General features: G+C 60.2%; 1 protein-coding gene across 3 annotated transcripts in view; it reads left to right on the forward strand.

Moving 5' to 3' along the window:
• Positions 1–19,912, forward strand: part of ZNF423 (zinc finger protein 423) — a 259,489-nt gene that overhangs the window by 151,171 nt on the left and 88,406 nt on the right. For all 3 annotated transcript variants that reach the window (XM_037066363.1, XM_037066365.1, XM_037066364.1), the window contains 2 exons: positions 137–3,351; positions 7,234–7,318. In XM_037066363.1, coding sequence (XP_036922258.1) covers positions 137–3,351; positions 7,234–7,318 — 3,300 coding nt within the window. The remainder of the gene's footprint in view (positions 1–136; positions 3,352–7,233; positions 7,319–19,912) is intronic.

Below are 19,912 nucleotides of genomic sequence, written 5' to 3' on the forward strand. Positions count from 1 at the left end.
CGCCCCCTGCTGAGGGGCTGGCCAGCGGCGAGCTTCCGCCTGCATGCTGTGGAGAGGCCAGCTCCGTCCTTGTTCCTCGGCGGCCCTGGGAATCACCTCTAATCTCTCTGCCTTCCCTCCCCCTCACCCCCCGCAGATGGTGACGACGACCCACAACTCTCCTGGGTGGCCTCGTCTCCCTCCAGCAAGGATGTGGCGTCACCCACGCAGATGATCGGGGATGGGTGTGACCTGGGCCTGGGTGAGGAGGAAGGGGGCACCGGCCTGCCGTACCCTTGCCAGTTCTGCGACAAGTCCTTCATCCGCCTGAGCTACCTGAAGAGGCATGAGCAGATCCACAGCGACAAGCTGCCGTTCAAGTGCACCTACTGCAGCCGCCTCTTCAAGCACAAGCGCAGCCGCGACCGCCACATCAAGCTGCACACGGGCGACAAGAAGTACCACTGCCACGAGTGCGAGGCGGCCTTCTCCCGCAGCGACCACCTCAAGATCCACCTGAAGACGCACAGCTCCAGCAAGCCCTTCAAGTGTTCCGTCTGCAAGCGCGGCTTCTCCTCCACCAGCTCGCTGCAGAGCCACATGCAGGCGCACAAGAAGAACAAGGAGCATCTGGCCAAGTCCGAGAAGGAGGCCAAGAAGGACGACTTCCTGTGTGACTACTGCGAGGACGCCTTCAGCCAGACCGAGGAGCTGGAGAGGCACGTGCTCAGCCGGCACCCGCAGCTCTCCGAGAAGGCCGACCTGCAGTGCATCCACTGCCCCGAGGTCTTCGTGGACGAGAACGCGCTGCTCGCCCACATCCACCAGGCCCACGCCAACCAGAAGCACAAGTGCCCCATGTGCCCCGAGCAGTTCTCCTCGGTGGAGGGCGTCTACTGCCACCTGGACAGCCACCGGCAGCCGGACTCCAGCAACCACAGCGTCAGCCCCGACCCCGTGCTGGGCAGCGTGGCCTCCATGAGCAGCGCCACGCCGGACTCCAGCGCCTCGGTGGAGCGGGGCTCCACCCCGGACTCCACCCTGAAGCCGCTGCGGGGCCAGAAGAAGGGGCGGGAGGACGGGCAGGGCTGGCCCAAGGCGGTCTACAGCTGCCCCTACTGCACCAGGCGGGACTTCCACAGCCTGGCCGTGCTGGAGATCCACCTGAAGACCATCCACGCGGACAAGCCACAGCAGAGCCACACGTGCCAGATCTGCCTGGACTCCATGCCCACCCTGTACAACCTCAACGAGCACGTGCGCAAGCTGCACAAGAACCACGCCTACCCCGTGATGCCCTTCGGCGGCATCTCCGCCTTCCACTGCAACTACTGCCCGGAGATGTTCGGCGACATCAACAGCCTGCAGGAGCACATCCGGGTCTCGCACTGCGGCCCCAACGCCACCCCGCCCGACGGCAGCAACGCCTTCTTCTGCAACCAGTGCTCCATGGGCTTCCTGACCGAGTCCTCCCTCACCGAGCACATCCAGCAGGCGCACTGCAGCGTGGGCGGCGCCAAGCTGGAGTCCCCCGTGGCGCGGCCCACGCAGTCCTTCATGGAGGTCTACTCCTGCCCCTACTGCACCAACTCGCCCATCTTCGGCTCCATCCTCAAGCTCACCAAGCACATCAAGGAGAACCACAAGAACATCCCGCTGGCCCACAGCAAGAAGTCCAAGGCGGAGCAGAGCCCGGTGTCCTCCGACGTGGAGGTGTCGTCCCCGAAGCGGCAGCGGCTCTCGGTGAGCGCCGACTCCGTCTCCAATGGCGAGTACCCCTGCAATCAGTGCGACCTCAAGTTCTCCAGCTTCGAGAGCTTCCAGACCCACCTGAAGCTGCACCTGGAGCTCCTGCTGCGGAAGCAGGCCTGCCCGCAGTGCAAAGAGGACTTCGACTCCCAGGAGTCGCTGCTGCAGCACCTGACGGTGCACTACATGACCACGTCCACCCACTACGTGTGTGAGAGCTGCGACAAGCAGTTCTCCTCCGTGGACGACCTGCAGAAGCACCTGCTGGACATGCACACCTTCGTGCTCTACCACTGCACGCTGTGTCAGGAGGTCTTCGACTCCAAGGTGTCCATCCAGGTGCACCTGGCGGTGAAGCACAGCAACGAGAAGAAGATGTACCGCTGCACGGCCTGCAACTGGGACTTCCGCAAGGAGGCCGACCTGCAGGTGCACGTCAAGCACAGCCACCTGGGCAACCCGGCCAAGGCGCACAAGTGCATCTTCTGCGGGGAGACCTTCAGCACGGAGGTGGAGCTGCAGTGCCACATCACCACGCACAGCAAGAAGTACAACTGCAAGTTCTGCAGCAAGGCCTTCCACGCCATCATCCTGCTGGAGAAGCACCTGCGGGAGAAGCACTGCGTCTTCGACGCCGCCGCCGAGAACGGCACGGCCAACGGGGTGCCGCCCGCCGCCGCCAAGAAGGCCGAGCCCGCGGAGCTGCAGGGCATGCTGCTGAAGAACCCCGAGGCGCCCAACAGCCACGAGGCCAGCGAGGACGACGTGGACGCCTCGGAGCCCATGTACGGCTGCGACATCTGCGGCGCGGCCTACACCATGGAGGTGCTTCTGCAGAACCACCGGCTGCGGGACCACAACATCCGGCCGGGCGAGGACGACGGCTCGCGCAAGAAGGCCGAGTTCATCAAGGGCAGCCACAAGTGCAACGTCTGCTCGCGGACTTTCTTCTCGGAGAACGGGCTGCGGGAGCACCTGCAGACGCACCGGGGCCCCGCCAAGCACTACATGTGCCCCATCTGCGGCGAGCGCTTCCCCTCGCTGCTGACGCTCACCGAGCACAAGGTGACCCACAGCAAGAGCCTGGACACGGGCACCTGTCGCATCTGCAAGATGCCCCTGCAGAGTGAGGAGGAGTTCATCGAGCACTGCCAGATGCACCCCGACCTGCGCAACTCGCTCACGGGCTTCCGCTGCGTGGTCTGCATGCAGACCGTCACCTCCACGCTCGAGCTGAAGATCCACGGCACCTTCCACATGCAGAAGCTGGCGGGCAGCTCGGCCGCGTCCTCCCCCAACGGCCAGGGGCTGCAGAAGCTATACAAGTGTGCCCTGTGCCTCAAAGAGTTCCGCAGCAAGCAGGACCTGGTGAAGCTCGACGTCAACGGGCTGCCCTACGGCCTCTGTGCGGGCTGCATGACCCGCAGCGCCAACGGACAGGTGGGCGGCCTGGCCCCGCCTGAGCCCGCCGACCGGCCCTGCGCCGGCCTCCGCTGCCCCGAGTGCGGCGTCAAGTTCGAGAGCCCCGAGGACCTGGAGAGCCACGTGCAGGTGGACCACCGTGACCTCACGCCGGAGACCAGCGGGCCCCGGAAAGGCACCCAGACGTCACCAGTGCCCCGGGTAAGTGCGGCCACCCGACTCGGGCCCCTGCTCCTTGGGGCTCTGCTGGCCCCCAGAGGCGCCGCCCGCGTGGAGCTCGCTGCTTCCCGGGGGTGTTCTCTTCAGCAGCTCTGTGGTGCATTCGAGTTGGAACCCCATGTCGATCTCTCTGGGCCCCTGGTGCCCAGTCCTCATGGGGGCGAGGGGGGCACCTGCCTCGGCCTGACAGAATTGCTGGGAGGGGCCCGTGACATCCTCGGGGAGGGGCTGGTACAATAGCTAACTGCGCAGTGCACTGCCCAGAGCTGACCCGGTCGTCCTTGTGATCGACGGGGACGATGCCTTCTTCACCTGCTTGGTGGGTCTCCTGGCAAAGCCACTTTGCTTCCTGGGCTTCAGATGCAGGAGCCCGTGGGCAGTTTGTGGGGCTCGGTTGTGCCACCGGCTGCAGTCACCAGCCTCGTTCTAGCTCATGCGGTTGCTGGTACGTGGGAGACCTGGACCTGGTGCCAATCATGGTCATCAGTAACGATTGATCAACTCATTCATTCATTCATTTATTCATTCATTCATCGCATTTGTCTTGAGCATCTGCTCTGTTCAGGGTACCTAGCAGCCAGGAAGAGTCAGGAATGGACCCGACCCTGGGGGTCCCACACCTGGGGGTCCCAGGACCCTACCCAGTGGCTTTCAGTGAGGCAGCAGAGTCTGGCTACTGGAGGGTCCATACAGGAGCAGCGGCCAGGGGCACCTGATGGGCCCTGGAGGGTTGGACGGGATGGGCTGGGGATCCGAATGGACTCAGGCTTGTCTGTCCCCAGACCCAGGAGGTACCAAGCACATCCCAGGGGCGTCTCTCCCTGGAGGGCGCACTGGCAGGGAGGTGGGACTCAGGGATGGGCCGCCTGCCATAGGTGGCTGCTGGGAGGCAGGGATGCTTGCTGAGGGGCTTTCAACGCGGGGTCAGAACTTCGGCCTGCACGCTGGGTCCCCAGGGGGAGAGTGCAGACTGGCTCCTCAGAGGCCCAGGTCCTGTGCATGGGCCAGTCCCGGTCACTGCTGCCCGGTTCTATCTCCTCAGCCTCTGCTGGCCGGTGGGCAGTGAGTGTGGTGGACTTGGGGGCCTTTGGGCCTGGAGTCAGGTGGGCTGGTTAAAATCTTCTCTCCCAGGACCCACCTGTGGTCCGGCCACTCTGTGCCTCCATGCTCACCAGTCAAGCCAGAGGGTACGAGTAACTAATGGTCACAGTGACGGTGTCGGTCTGCAAAGCTGAGCCCCGGGAGGCCAGCCTGGTTTTGCATCAGCGTGGGCTCTGATCGGTCTGTGCTGGCCCTGGGCCATCGTGAAACACTGGGACCCTCTCCCGTGCTGTGGTTGGCTCTGAGGATTAAAGGCACCTGGGAAACTTCACCTGTCATTTTCCCATTTGTAGTCACAACTCCTTGGCCCGGGGCAAGGACGTCCCAGCACTTTAATCTCGTCAGCCCTCCTGACACTCACTTGGCAGACCAGGAAACGGGGGCTCAGAGCAGTTAGGAAGTTCACCTTTGAGAGGCAGAGGAGGGATGTGAACCCGGGTACCATGCAGGGCCACAGACCGAGCTCCTGACCCACGCTCCACCCAGCATCCCTGGAGCCCACCCTGGGTGCACGAGGGGCAAGGCTGGCTGGGGTGGGACCCAGGGTGGCCCACACCAGCTCAGGCTGGGCCTGGCACTGCCCCTCCCAGGTGCACCCAGCCCCATCCTGCCCCCTTGGTGCTTGTCCCCCACTGCCTGGGCCTTGGGGCTGTTGGGAGCCGCCTTCCGCCCAGCGTCCACCCTGGGTCCCACATCAACCACCGCTTCCTAGAGCCCCCACTGTGCTGGTACTGGGTCTTCTATTGTTTCCATGGCAACAACCTGGGCTCCCACCTCGCAGTGACCTCTGTGTCGGCACCGAGGGGACCAAGGCTCAGAAAGGGGGAGCTGTGTGCCCGGGATGCACAGCGGCGCGAGGCAGTGCAGCGGGTCAGGGCCGAGCGGGCTGGCGTTCTGGCCCCCGACAGGCCTCACCATCCTGCCCCAGGGCTGTGAGAGGGGAGCTGAGCTGACGGTCCCCGCCAGAGGCCCAGGCAGCTGGGCCGTGTGCAGAGACAAAGCCCGGGCAGCTCCCCAGTGTGGGTGCGGCCTCGGGGGGCCTTGCCCCCTGCCTGGGCTGGCCTAGTGGCAGGGGCCCAGCTGTCTTCGAGCCCGCTCCTCCTTCCCCCAGGACTCCCGCGTGTAAGAGCAGACTCTGGGGGCTGCACGGTGGCTTGGGGGCTGGCAGGCTGGGACCCTTGGGAGTGTATCCATAGCAACCAGCTCTCAGCGGACTGGGCTCCTGTGGGGCCGAGGCTGCCGTTGGCTAGAGCGTGAGGCGTTGAGGTTTCCATCTAGCCCTCTGTTTCTGGGTGGCGACAACAGCACCCCAGTGCTAGGTCCCCCGTGCCCGCCGCCTGGACCCTCATAGAGCCGCTCCCTGCCTGGTGGTGCTGCCTCACTCTGTCTCATAGCCGGTTGACAGGTGTCCAGAGGAGAAGGCTCATCCAGGCCCCTGCGGCTTCCCGTCACCCAGACCAGAGCCACCCACGGCAGGTCGGGGTGTTGAGCCGAGAGCGGCAGCCCAGACAGCGGGCTCCAGAGGGAGGCGGCAGGGCCTCAAGTCCCCGCGGGGGGCTTTGGCCCGGTGGTTCAGCCTCTTGAAACTCTACTGTCAACCTCCCTACAGTGGAGCCTGCAGAGGGGTTGTAACCGTTCCGAGTAAACAGTGCTTGCCCATAGTAGGTGCTCAAGAAATGTGAGCGGTGGGCACCGTCATGGAGGTTCAGCAGCTCTGGCTGCCGTTCCCCTCCCCTGCCCTCCTGCCCTCTCTGAGGCTGCGCAGGGCTGGGCTCAGGAGGCCGCCCCGGCCGCAGGCCCTGGGGGCCAGCTTCAGTTCCCCTGGGCTGGGCCCCAGGGGGGCAGCTTCGGGCAAAGCAGGAGCTTTAAACTCCAAATCCCGTCTGCGATTGTCTTCTGGTTGGTCTCACGCTCCAGAGCAGGAAGCGTCTCTGGGGGACACAGAAGGGGAGACAGACGCAGAGGCGGGGCTGGGGTGGGGATGATGGGGGCCAAGGTTGTAGCAGGAAACCAAGGGTGAGTGAGAGAGTCCTCACTCGCTTCTCCATGTGCCTATGGTCTGCCAACCTGGGGGACCGACAGCCCCGCCCGCCCTCTGCTCTGGATGTGGGGACCCAGCCTCGTGTGCAAGGCTGGGGGTCTCCTGGGTACACATGCGCCTTAGTGGTGTCAGTGTGGCCAGCCTATGTGCACAAGTGTGTGCACATGTGTGTGAGTGCACACAGATATGCTTAAAAGTCTTACGAGTGTGTGCTCAGGGGCACGTATCAGGGCGCTTTTGTGCACGCACTTGCGTCCAAGGCTGCTTGTGCATCTCGGGCACGTGGTGCATGTGCCACCAGGGTTGCGGCAAGGGTGCCGAAGTGTGTGTGTCTCTGGGCTGAGATGGGATGGGTGAGCTTGTGGTGGAGAGACAGATGGTCCGCTGGGTGATGGCGAGATGGAAAGGTGGGTGCAGGATGGGGAGGTTTGTCAGAGCACCCCCAGCAGGGCAGCCCCCTGAGCCTCCTTTCCGGGGTTCCGCCGTGCACCCACTCCTCGGGATGGGGCACGCTCCCCAGGTCTAGCAGGGAGCAGCTTCTCTGGGGTGCAGCCCGGCACTGCTTTCCCCAGACTGCAGAGCGGGCTCCGGAAGCCGGTGGGGAGGGAATGGCCGCCGAGACCTGGGAGGGGACCAGGGCCATTCTGGGGGGCCTCCAGGAGCTTCGGCTTTCTGCTCGTCTCTCCCTGCTGACCCATTCCTCTCTCTCCGGTTCCAAACAGAAGAAGACGTACCAGTGCATCAAGTGCCAGATGACCTTCGAGAACGAGAGGGAGATCCAGATCCACGTTGCCAACCACATGATCGGTGAGAGGGGTTCTGCTGCCCACGCTGGGGCTGCGTGCCGGGGTTGGAGGGGTGCACTTCCCGCCCGCACATCACCGGCTTTGAGGGCACCGGCCGCGAGTTCCGAGCATTTCAGATGGGGGAGAGAGCCTCGGAGCCGGAGCTCTGTCCCCACCCAGCCGTCTGTCTTGTCCCCGCTCCCCTCGAGTCCCAGTTCAGCTCGGGACAGCCCCTTGCGCTTCCCGGCGTACATTTGCCTCCTTTGCCGAGCGGAGGTGCCTCCTGGTTGTTGTCGAGCGCTTGGGGCCAGAGGTGCTTCCGTTTTGTCCATCGTGACATCGCGTAGGTTTGACCACTCACGCTTCCCCACCACGAGTGGCGGGTCCCTTGGGCTCGTTGTCCAGAGTGAGTGCTTACGCAGTCACCTCGGTACTTCCCCTGCCCCCTGCCCCCCACCGCCCCCGTGCTCCGCATTGGGAGGAGCGCAGCCTTTCTGGAGCTGGAGCTCCCGAAGCCCAGTGGTGCCTCTCTGCGCAGCCCAGGTGCGGAAGGATGCTAAGAGATCCCATTTGCCTCCCGTGGGTGGGTGTGCGCCCCCTGGTGGGGGCGGAGGCTCCCTGTAGGAGAGGGCAAATCCAGGTTCCTGCCGAGCACAGGTTTGGGGGTGAGGACTCCGGAGCTTCTGGAATCCGGGTGCCCTCGGTCTTTGGAGGGGGCGCGGTCATTTTCTCTAGGACCCTGCCATCTGGAGCAGGGCGCTGGTCTTGTGTTGACCGGCATGGTCAACATCCCCTCTTCTCTGTCTCTAATCTCCCCATTAACAGTAGCCACGCTGACTGAGTGCTATTTTATAAAACCCTTGCATGGTTGCGTGCATTCGGAAAAGCCCATGGACGCGTACTGAGAGTGGGGGCCGGGCATCAGGGGAAGGTCCTGTCGAGTGCGGGCCCCACACCCACACCTGGCTGCTGGCCGTGGAGCCGGAGGCCAGGGCCGCAGGCAGCAAGGAGCTGAGATTCCATCCCAGGCCAGGCGTTTACACAGTGGCAGAAGGTCTCGCCATGCAGGCCCTGGGTGCATGGCCGCGAGGCATGGGCCAGTGTCCCCTGTGACCCGTACCTCCTCTCGCTGTAGCCTGAGCCCCACCTGCCTCATCAGCTCAATTCACTGAGGAATATCGACTAAGCAACTGGATGAAGGCCGGGCTCTCTTCTCTGCGTGGCTGTCCCACCAGGGCCTGTGGCAGGAGAGACCCCGCGTGGCACAGTTGTGGGGGCTCAGCAGTAGCTGGGTCTGTGTGTCCCCAGTGCCCACCAGTCCCTGTTGTGTTTTAGGGGGAGGCTGTGTGTCCCCAGCCTGGTCCCATGGGCTTCTGCGCCAGGGAGCCTTGGAGGTTTGGGGGCAGCATGTGGCCTGGAATAGCATCGTGTTTTAGGGTTGTCAGTCCAGTGGTGGTGACGAGGTGGGAGGTGGGAGGGAACGGAGACCCGCCTGGTCTGGTCCAGAAGTGAGGGAATGAGGTGGGGGCGGGCAGGGGAGCAGGAAGGTGAGAGACTATATTTGGCTTGTGTCCCGTACCTTGGTGGCCCTGGTGGCTTGTGGCGGGTGGCAGGGGTGGCAGCGGGAGGTGTGGATGGAGAGAGCCAGGCACCAGAGCCCTGGCAGTGGGGGCGGGGAGGGGGGCGGCTCTGCAATTTCAGTGAAAATGGTCAGGCCCGGTGTCCCTGTGGACAGTTTCCCCTGCTCAATGGCCCGAGCCCAGAGTGGCCGCCTGGAGCAGCAGGGGTAAACGCCCCCCTTTAGTGGCATTCAGCCGGGTGGCCGTCTCATAAACTCGGGGCACCGGGTCCGAGGCGGGCCTCCTCCGGCACCCGGGCTGCTGGAGGCCTCCTGGGGGAGCGCTCAGCGGGCCTTTTTATAGCAGGGCCCTCTCCGTGGCTGTGCAGTCTGCAGACCCGGAGTTACGACGGCTCAGGGACACATCTCCGTGGCAACCTCTCCCCGGCTCCCCTCTGCTGGCGGCTGCTGGCCAGCGAGGGGTGTGGAGTCCAGAGGCAGGCGGGGGTCTTTGGAACCCTGTTTGGCACAGGGGCCCGCTTTGAAATGCCCCCTCCCTGCAGAGAATGAGACCCCCTGTCTGGGCTTCCCCCAGCTTGTAGACAGCCCCTTCCCCACGCAGGAACATCAAAAGCTGGAAGCAGCCCACAGCTGTTCTGCGGACCTCCCGCCCAGGGGGCCTGGCTCGGCCCGCTGCCCCCGCCCCGCCGCCCCCATCTCAACCTCGACGCTGGGAGGGTGCCCCCCCGAAATGGCTGTGCAGGAGGTCCTGCCCTGCGGCCTGTCCGGTAAGAGCTGAGGGAAGGCTTGTGGGGGGCCGGCCCAGATACAGGGCCCCCCTCCAATGGCTGGGGAAGGCGCGTCCGCCCTTGTGTGTGGAAGGAACATGTATATGGACGAGGCACGCATGACCCTTCTAGGGCGCGGGGCTCAGACCCCGAGGGAGTGATCGGCTGGGGGGGCCGGCCCTTCTTCATCTGCCTGTGCTCAGCCCCTGCCCCTCAGCCCCTGTTGGGGAGGTGGGTGGGTGGCTGGATGAGAGCTCTGAGAACACGTCCTGGAAATGATGAGTTTGCCATGACTCTGGTTGGCCCCCGAGGGAGGGACTCAGCCCTTGGGCCCGGGTCCCCTTACTGAGGGGGACACAGGCCCCTGGGGGAGCCGTGAGGAGGGTCTGGGCTGGGGAGGGACGGTCCTCGGGAGGCCTCATCACGAGTCTTGCCCTGTGTGTCCTTGGGTTGTGGCTGCAGACGTTCCGGCAGGCCGCCAGTCCAGTCCCCGTGGGGCGTTAGTCATCCTGGAGACGTCATTCTCTTGGTCATGTCAGCCCTGTCCCCTGGGCGCCTCTGAAGGGCTGGGCCCCGCTATTGGCGGAGGAGAAAGGGTGGCACTTGGGGACCCAGCCTGTGACCTCCTGCTCAGGCCACGGCCTCTGTGCTCCCGTCTTGTGTGGCAGGATGGGCCCTGGTCCACCTGGAGGGGGAGCGTCTGCTCAGGGTGTGTGAGAGAGAGAGAGACAGACAGACAGACAGAGAGGTTTTCCACCTGCTGAGCCCTCCAGGGGCCCACCCCTGTGGAGCCCCCTTGCAAACTGCCCCCCACTCCAGCGCTTTGGAGGGGAAGGGTTCAGTGTTTCACCTCCACACTGGAAACACAAAACCCCGAGAATGTAACTGAAGAGAAAATCACGTGCACAGGAGGAAAGGGGGGTCCTGTCTCCTCTCCGCCGGGAACACCTGTCGGCGAGTCCAACAGGTGGTGCCTTCCAGCCCCGTGACACCAGACCCCAAGGACCCGTCGAGCCGTGACCTGCGGTAAAGAATGGCTCCCTCTCCCGCAGAGGCCGCGTTTGAGTTCTGTCGGAACAGCCTGTAATCCAGGTCTTCACGCTTTCCTTTTTTCACCCCCCACCCCTTAAGTAGGGCAGAGCCGCTCGCTCCCTGCACGGCCCCCGTGGGTGAGATCTCAGTTTCCTCGAGTGGAATCTCACTGGTTGGTTTTAGGCACTTTGGTCTACGGAGAGTCCGTCAGTTCTGGGTTTTAATATCACTGAGTGGCGGTCTTCTCATGGTCTTAGATCCCTCCCTTCCTTTATTTGTTTGAAAAGGCAAAGGCCTCTGTGGGCGAGGTTTCCTCCAGCGGCGATCTTCGTTCGGTCACCGAGGCTGAGGTCCTTGGCGCGGAACCTCTAGTCCAGTGGGGCAGTGGGGACGTGCAAAGGTAAGGTCACTATGATGTCACAAGCCTGAGATGTGAAAGCTCAAAGGACAGGCCCAATTGGAACATTCCGGGAGAGCTTCCTGGAGGAGGCGACATGTACTCAGGGTCTTTAGAAGATGGGAAGTCAGGTGGGAGGGGCCTTGCAGGTAGAGAAATAGCGTATGCCAATTCATAGAGAAGAGGCCTGTGTGGTGTGCGGGGACACTGTAGACAATCTGGCGTCGCCGCAGGGTGCACTGAGGCAGCAGGTGGTCCGGCCACAGAGAAGACTGAGGAGGTGAGGAGATGAGGGGGCAGGTGGGGAGGGCGTGGGTTGGAGAAACATGTCAGGGGCAAAACCAGCAGGCTCGGGCCATCGAGTGGCTGTGGGGAGGGGAGGCGTTCGGAACGGCCCCAAGGTCTGCCAGAGGAGGGCAGCTGGTCGGGGCAAGGGGCCCCCGGAGTGAGTCATCGATGCCGAGGTGGCACGGTGCTGTGGGCAGCAGCATGAATGGCTACAGAGAGGCCACGAGAGGGAGGCTGAATGGGGTTTGCTGGACGAACACGGGCAAGGTCAGGGCAGCAGACTCAGACGGAGGAACAGACTGAGGGGCCCTGGGGGGACAGGCACTGGGGGAACACGCACTGGGGACTCAACTTTCCAGGTTCCAGCTGGGGTGGGAGGGTGAGTGCCAGGATTCGAGGGGTCTGTGGGTCCCAGAAAGCTTGTTCTTAAAAGTACCGACCAGAGCAGGTTTGCAGGCCCCGAGGAGAGGGCCAGCAGGGAGAGGAGGAGGAAGCTGGAGAGGAGGGTTCCAGGGAGCCAGTCCAAGTCCCACCCTGGGTGTCAGCCTGGTGGCCCATGCTGCTCGGCTGATGCTGTTGACATCCTTTCTGGTCACTTGGCTGCTTGGGAGCAGCTGATACACCAGCACTTCCCCTCGCATCTGCTTCTGTCTTGGCCTTTCTGTAGTGATGGCAAAACAGGGGTCCCCTGGCCACTGGTGACCCCAGGGTTGGGCCTGCTGCGCCCCGATCTCCTGGGAGCCTCACATCGAGCTGCAGACAGCTGGCCAGGCCCCTCCTTGTGTGTCTGTGGGGCCCAGTGGGGAGCGAGTGGAAGGCCTCCTCTTCTGGCTGCAGACCCCCCCNTCCCAGAAAGCTTGTTCTTAAAAGTACCGACCAGAGCAGGTTTGCAGGCCCCGAGGAGAGGGCCAGCAGGGAGAGGAGGAGGAAGCTGGAGAGGAGGGTTCCAGGGAGCCGGTCCAAGTCCCACCGTGGGTGTCAGCCTGGTGGCCCATGCTGCTCGGCTGATGCTGTTGACATCCTTTCTGGTCACTTGGCTGCTTGGGAGCAGCTGATACAGCAGCACTTCCCCTCGCATCTGCTTCTGTCTTGGCCTTTCTGTAGTGATGGCCAAACAGGGGTCCCCTGGCCACTGGTGACCCCAGGGTTGGGCCTGCTGCGCCCTGATCTCCTGGGAGCCTCACATCGGGCTGCAGACAGCTGGCCAGGCCCCTCCTTGTGTGTCTGTGGGGCCCAGTGGGGAGCGAGTGGAAGGCCTCCTCTTCTGGCTGCAGACCCCCCCCCCCCCGAAGGCACCAGGGTGTCTCTCACAGTCTGGCCAGTTCCACAGGTGCTCTGCCTGGGAACCCAGGGCGGCGGGGCTGGGTGGGGTTCCCCAGAGACGCACAGTGAGTCCAGAGCTCCAGTCGGAGGGGGCATCAGAAAGCGAAGAGCATCTCCACCCGTACTTCCAGTGGCTGTTTGCAGGGTTAAATGGGGTAAAATATACGAAAAGTGCGGAGCACACTACCTGGCACATGTAAGTACTCATTAAATGGTGACTCTTAATATCGCTCACGCTATTATCATCAGTCCCGGGGCAGGGCCTGATTAAAGATAATGACAAAGATGGCGATGATGGTAATGAAGGCCTTGTGAAGAGAGGACCCACTGAGCCCCTCGGTGGCCAAGCTGGGCCTGCATTCCAGGTGTCTACTCACAGCGGCTCAGAGGCTGCTGCGGAGGGCTTCCTGGAGGAGGGGCCTCTGCCTTCGTGTCTGAACGTGGGGAGGCATTTAGTCCCTTGTCATTATATGTCGTTACACGTGTAGCGTTTTGGGAGATACTGGTTGTGAAGTTGAGGAATTTCCCTCTGTTCCTCATTTTCTAAGTTTTTTTAAATCATGAATGGGTATTGGGTTTTGTCGAAACAAACTTTTTACTGCATCTATTTGTGTGACCATGAGCTTTTTTTGTTATGTTAATGTAGTGAGTTGTATTGATCTTTGGAATATTAAAATAGCCTTGTATCCTCTTCCATACTGTTGAGTTGTCTTTGCTAATATGCTGTTAAAGATTATTTTGTCTGTATTTCCGAGGGATATTGATCTGCAGTTTCTTTTTTTCTTTTAAAGATTTTATTTATTTTTAGACAGAAGGGAAGGGAGGGAGAAAAAGGGGGAGAAACATCAATGTGTAGTTGCCTCTCACGCGCCCCCTACTGGGCACCTGGTCCACAACTCAGGCATGTGCCCTAACGGAGTCAAACCAGCGACCCTGTGGTTCGTAGCCCGACAGTCCACTGAGCCACACCAGCCAGGGCTGTAGGTTCTTTTATTTTCCTCCTGTCTGCTGTCTGCTTGGTTTGGGCGTTAGGCAACGTTAGCTTCATAAAATGAATTGAGAAGTGGTCCTGTTCTGTTTTCTAAAAACTACATGCAATTGGTATGGATTCTTCTTGAAGCATTTGTTAGAATTCTCGCATGAAGGAAACTGGGTGCGGAGACTTACTTTTAGGAAGGTTTTAATTATGAAGACAATGTCCCTGACAGTCACAGGGCCATTGAAATGATCTGCTTCTTGTTGGTTGAGTTGTGGCGGTTGGCATTGTTGGAGGAATTGGTTTGTTTGGTCGAAAGCGTTGAAATTGCGGGCGTAGCGTTTCATAGTGTCCTTCTGTAACTGTCATTTGGACGGCTGTAACGTCTGTAGTGATTTCCTCAAGTTCATTGCTGATCCTGGACATACACATCTTTTCTGTTTTTTTCTGTGTCAGCCTTGTTTTAGATTTGTCAACATTGTTGATATTTTCCGAGAACCAATTTTAAAAATGGATCTTAAATATTGGTTTTCTGTTTTCCATTTTATGATTTCTGCTTGTATCGTTATTATTTTCCCCCTCCTGCTTGTTTTGGGCTTATCTGGATATTGTTTTTTCCCCGAGTCTTTGAGTTGGAAGCTCAGTGATTTGAGACTTTTTCTCTTTTGCAATGTCTACGTTAGTGCGGTCCTTCCCCCCTTAGCGCTGACTAAACGGTGTCCACAAATTCTGCTTCGCTGTAGTTTTATTTTTATTTCGTTCAGTGTGCTTTATAAAATATTTCCCTTGACCTTCATCTCGGACCCCTGACTATTTAGAGATGTTTATTGTTTAGTTTTCCAGTCTTTGGAGGTTTTCCTATGTTCTTCCTGTTATTAATTTCTGATTTGATTCCACTGTGATTGGAGAAGATACTATGTATGACTTGAACTGTTTTACATTTATTGAGACTCGTTTCCTGCGCCTTGACACGGCCCATAGTGGGAGATGTCCTCTGGGCGCTTGGGAAGAATGTGTATCTGCTGTCTCGGGATGCTGTGCTCAACCCTAGCAGCTCGGTCTCGTGGATTGATGGGGTGGTTGGCGTCTTCTGTACTCCTGCCCATTTTCTGTGCAGTTGTTGATTTACCGACCATTGAATGAGAGGTGGCGGAATGTCCTCCTGTAATTGTCATTATGTCTATTTCTCCTTCCTGTTCTGATAGCTTTTGCTTCCTGTGTTGTTGTAGCTCCTTAGTTTGTTGCAGACACATTGAAGATTGCTGTGTTTCCTTGGTGGACTGACCCCTTTTCATTATATGATGCCCCTCTCCGTCTCTGGTCATTTTTTTTTTACTCTGAAGCGTACTTTACTTTATGTGATATCATGTAGTCCTTTAGCTTTTGGTTTTTCATTAATGGTTGCCAGCTACAGCATATTCCATCGTTTTGCTTCCAACTTGCCTACGCTGTCACATTTTTGAAGGAGTTTCTTGTACAGAGAGGACATAGGTGGGCCATCCCCCTCCGCACCCCGTTCTGTCCATCGCTCTCTTTTTTTAAAAAGATTTATTTATTTTTTAGAGAAGGGAAGGGAGGAAGAAAGAGAGAGAAACATCAATGTGTGGTTGCTTCTTACGTGGCCCCCACTGAGGACTTGTCCCGCAACCCAGGAATGTGCCCTGACTGGGAATCGAACCTGCAATCCTTCGGTTTGCAGTCCGCGCTCCATCAACCGAGCTATGCTAGCCAGGGTGCCAGTCTCTTTTAATTTGTGTGTTTATACCATTTCTACTTACTGTAATTGAGGCATGTTAGGGGTCAAGCCTGCCACTTCATGTTGTGTTTTCCCTTGGCTCTCTGACTACCATTTCTGTTTTCTCTTTCCCACAATCCTGTGGGCCACGTGAACGTTTTTAAGCATTTCCTCTTAGTGGTCTTTTCTTTCTCTCCTTTCTTTTCTCCATGGTCATTGTCAGTGTTCCCCCTTCCAGTTCACTGGTACTTTCCTCTTTCTCTTCCCTTCAGCTGGTGAGCTTGGCATCAATTTTTTAAAAATTATTTACTTTTTTTATTTCTAAAATTTCTATTTAGTGCTATTTTAAATCTGTCTCTCGGCCGACATTGTCTCTTTGCTGAGGCTTTCTGCTTTTCCAGGTGTTTCCTGCGTGTCTGTGGTTGTAGAAGTAGTTTGACAGCCCCCTGAAATTCCTGGGTACGTGATTCTCACACCTCCGTCCTCTTGGCTTTGGCATGGGCGGATGGGTGGTTCTTCTCCGTTTCACTGGAGGTCTTCCTGGTTCTGGGTGGCAGGAGTGACTTGATGGACGTGGGGAGAAGCAGGTTTGGCTCCCACTGGGAAGAGACACCTTACTGCTCCTGGGGTCGGGGGGAGAGTGGCAGTGCCCCGCCGTCCGTTCCCGGCACCATGGGGAGGGGCCACGTTCCTGCCCAGCGCGTCTGAGGGTCCTGGCTCCCTGCTCTGCTCCTCAGAAGCCACTTTCCCCACCTGGCATCATTCCAAACCCCCTCCCTCGTGGCCGCAGGTGGGCGGGCTGTCAGGAAGCTGTGGTGGAGGCGTAGCACACAGCTGCGTGAAGGAAAGTGGAGCTGTCCCTGGGATGACGAGGCAAACAAGACCCCGACAGGCTGTTTTCACAGTCCTGGGCCTCGCAGTCGAATGTGGAATTCACTCCGGACCTAGGGGGAAGCAGGCACCCTGCTGCCCACCCTCCCACTCCGGGGAGGGGATCCATGCGTCGCTCCCTTGCAGCATTGGGGGCTGGTGGAAATGCACAAGACACTGTCGCAAAACCCGGCTTCCAGCAGCCGCCTGGGTTTTGATCATCTGCCCCCGGAATCTTGGTTCGGGTGGGTTCCTGTCAAGTGTTAAAGGGCCTATAGCTTTAGGAAAAAAGTAATTGTTTCTACCAGTAATGTGAATCTTTAAAAGGCGGGGAAGGCAAAGTCCCCCGTCCCCACTGGGCCCAGAGTGGGTCCACGCTCTCTGACTCCTGTGCCCGGTTCCCCACACACAGGGCCACAAAGGGAACTTCATGCGTGTCAGGGGCTGTATAGACACTTTCCCGAGTGAGGGTTTCATGAGGGATTTCTCACGAGGGGTAGCCTCCTCACACATGCACGCATGCATGTACATTTGCACACACATTTACCCCTCAGCTATTGCCTGCACGACCGGCTTTAATAGGTCTCAGCATGGGCCTTCAAAATCTGTTTTACCAAAAAAAAAAAAAAAAAGACTCAGCATCTCACTGGGAAGCATCCGGCGCTTCTCTCTGCGGCGCTGGCATCCGAGTCTGCTTTCAGACACCTGGCTCTGTCTCTGGCTCCTGGGGCCGTTCAGCTCTTTGTCTCGGTGACCAGGGGGCAGCCTTCACCTCCCTCGGAAGCCCACCGCATGGGCCCCATTTGGGTCCAAGCAGCCTGTGCGCACAGTTCGACACTCTCTTCTTCTCTGCCGAGGGACTTGGGACACCTGGGTGGGTGGCAGGAGCACTGCCCCTCTGATTCAGCCACCAGGTGAACGAAAGGGCGGCTGGAATGTGCTCTTCCCCTCCGTCTCATGGACTCCGGACACCTGGGCCGGGGCACCTGGTAGAGGGCTGGTACTCAGCTGGATGCACCGGTGCCACTGTCCTGTTTGAGGGTATGGTGACACAGTCACCAGCCTCCCGGCGAAGAGCTTCTGCTCTGCCTGCTCCCCCACCCTGCTCCCCCACCCCCCCGAGATCCAGCAGGAGGATAGGCCCTGGTCCACCAGGGGTCCGCTGCCAGGCGACAACCAGGGGTGGTGCCCGGGGGCGGGGGCCCTGCCGCATCAGTTGTTCTTACGGTTTGCACATCGGCCCGCCTGTTGCCATCCTTTTTACGCCTTATCTCCGGCTCCTGCCTTCAGGAGGGGTTTCCCGGACTCCAGCCAGGTACGTGACGTGGCGGGGCCTCCTCCTTGCTTCGAGCCCGCTCCTCTGGGTCCAGGCGTGTTACTTCTTGCTCCCTTACCTGGCACCGGGCCCCCCTGTGCCAGTCCCCCCAACCGCCTCTCCTTTTCGCGGCATCCATGAGCGGTACCAGTGCTTCCTCGCCGCGCCCCAGAGAATCCAGAAGGGGACTTTGTGTCGCTCTATTTCTGATGCCAGGTGACGGGCGGGGCTTTCCTCCAGGAAGTTTGCACATCCTTGCCCTTTGTCAGGTGACATTCTGTTTGCAGCTCGGACCCTGTCTGCCTGGCTTTGCTGACACTCTCTGGCTGCCGTGACGTGTGGCAGCTCGGGTTGCGGCTGTGAGCGCAGCTGCTGGCCTCTCTCCTCTCCTGGCACGCTCCGCCCCGGTCAGCCCCGGTCAGCTCCGGTCAGCCCCGGCTCCTTCTCACTGCGCAGTTGTGACAACACCGTCTCAGAGTTTTGCCCGTGTTTTTCCTTATCACCCCGTGAGCGAGTCAAGGTTGAGAAAACACCTTTTGGAGAGAGCCCTTCCTCCCGTTTTGGGTGCCAGGCAGTGTGAAAGTTTTGCCATTAGCACATCTGTCCTTGGTTTCACAGCGGGTGGCCCGTGTTGGGCTGCCCAGACTGACATCTGTCAGTCCACCTGCCTAGCCGCAGCGCCTTCCTCCAGCCGCCGCGCTGGTCTTGACCTTGACAGTGGCCACTGATTAATGAGCGAGCATCGGCAGGACGGCACCTGGCCCCAGTGTGCAGGCCTCCAGGCTTGATGCTGAGCAGGAGGGGGCCTCACTCATTTAAAAATATCTGGGCCCTCCCGAGGGAGGGGCCTCTCTGCCGCCCCGGTGCGGAGGTGGGCGGGCCCCAGGCTCTGCTCTTTCCTGGTCTGTGAGGGTCTGCTCTGGGATGAGGAAGGCCGAGGGCAGGCTCAGCTCTGCTTTGGGGGAGCGAGCCTTGTTAGGAGCTGTGTCTGGAAGGGTCCTGCTGTTCTGCAGAAGCCACGGCAGGGTCAGAGCTGGAGGCTCCGTTTTACTTACCAGGAAGCTGAGGCTCAGAAAGGGGCAGACACTTGCCCAAGGTCACACAGAGGGCCAGAAGCAGGGGCGCAGGCAAACCAGGCCTGTACCTGCTTAAGTGCTGTCTGTCCCCAGTGCCCCCCTTGTTCATTCAACACGTGAAGCCCCCAGACTGGCCTCCTGAGTGGCGGTTTCCTGGGGAGGGGCCTGAAAGCCCATGGACTCAGCGGGTCTCTCGCCCCGGCCGCTGCGACCTGTGTCCTCAGATAAGTTCAGGAGGGGCTGGTCGGTGCCACACCTGCCAGTGGTGGGTCCCGGCGCCAGGTGGGAACCTGGGAGCTGGGTTCTGGGTGGCCTGGGGCTTGGACCCGGGGCCAGGGCTGTGTCTGGGAATCCCACTCCCCCCGACACCCCATCTCTTGGCCAGTGGAGAGAAGGGCGTGCTGTCGTGGGCCCTGGGGCCTGTAAATCAAGGCAGGCAGCGTCCATGCGAGAAATCATTCCCTTTCCGACCACTAGTGCCTTATCCCTGTTGCCACCCAAGTTGCTTTGCTTTGTTTTCCAGGGTCTGTTCACCCTCTGATTTTACCGTCGCAGGACCCAGTGGGGTGGACAAGCCCGGGGCGTCCTGGGGAGAGGGCCCTGTGTTCTGGGACATGGTCGTGGGCGCCAGCTTCGGGGCGCATGCCAGGTGCTCCCAGGGATTGGCAGTCGGACATGCTATATGACCTTCTGAGCCTTGAGGCTGGGAGACCAACGCTGGACGGCAGGAGCAGAGGCTGGTCACCCTGGCCCCCAGGGAAGCCAAGGCCTGCAGAAGCCCAGGGTGGCCTCGGAGACACAGTGTGACCTAGGAGTGTTGCATTGGTGGAGACAGGAAACAAGACCACCAAATCACTGGTTTTCAGACTGCGATTTGAGGAAGCCCGGCCTTCCAAGCAGGTGTCTATAGGCCTCCCAGATGTAGGGAGGCCCGGAGGGCGGGCTCTGGGGCTTGAGAGCCGCTCTGCTCTGTCCTGCTTTGCAAGTCGGCGTTTCCCATGAGGTTTCACCGGGACAGTCTGAACACTCTGCCCAGGGCACCACGTCCTCACTCCTCGCACGTACCGGACCAGGAGAGAAGGGGTGGGCGCTCTCTCCCAGGCTGTTGCCAGGTCTGACGAGGTGTTGGCGGCGGCTGGGTTGTGGGTCACCGATGAGGGCCTGGGTATCCAGTCGGTGGGTTGCCGACGGCGCCCCTGTTTCCTGCCTGCCTGCGTATGTTCTCTGACCTGCTTTTTGCTACCTGCCCTCTCCGCCA

Source organism: Sturnira hondurensis, unplaced genomic scaffold (assembly GCF_014824575.4).
Source record: "Sturnira hondurensis isolate 20B ecotype Veracruz unplaced genomic scaffold, ASM1482457v3 Scaffold0016617, whole genome shotgun sequence".
Lineage (NCBI taxonomy): Eukaryota > Metazoa > Chordata > Mammalia > Chiroptera > Phyllostomidae > Sturnira > Sturnira hondurensis.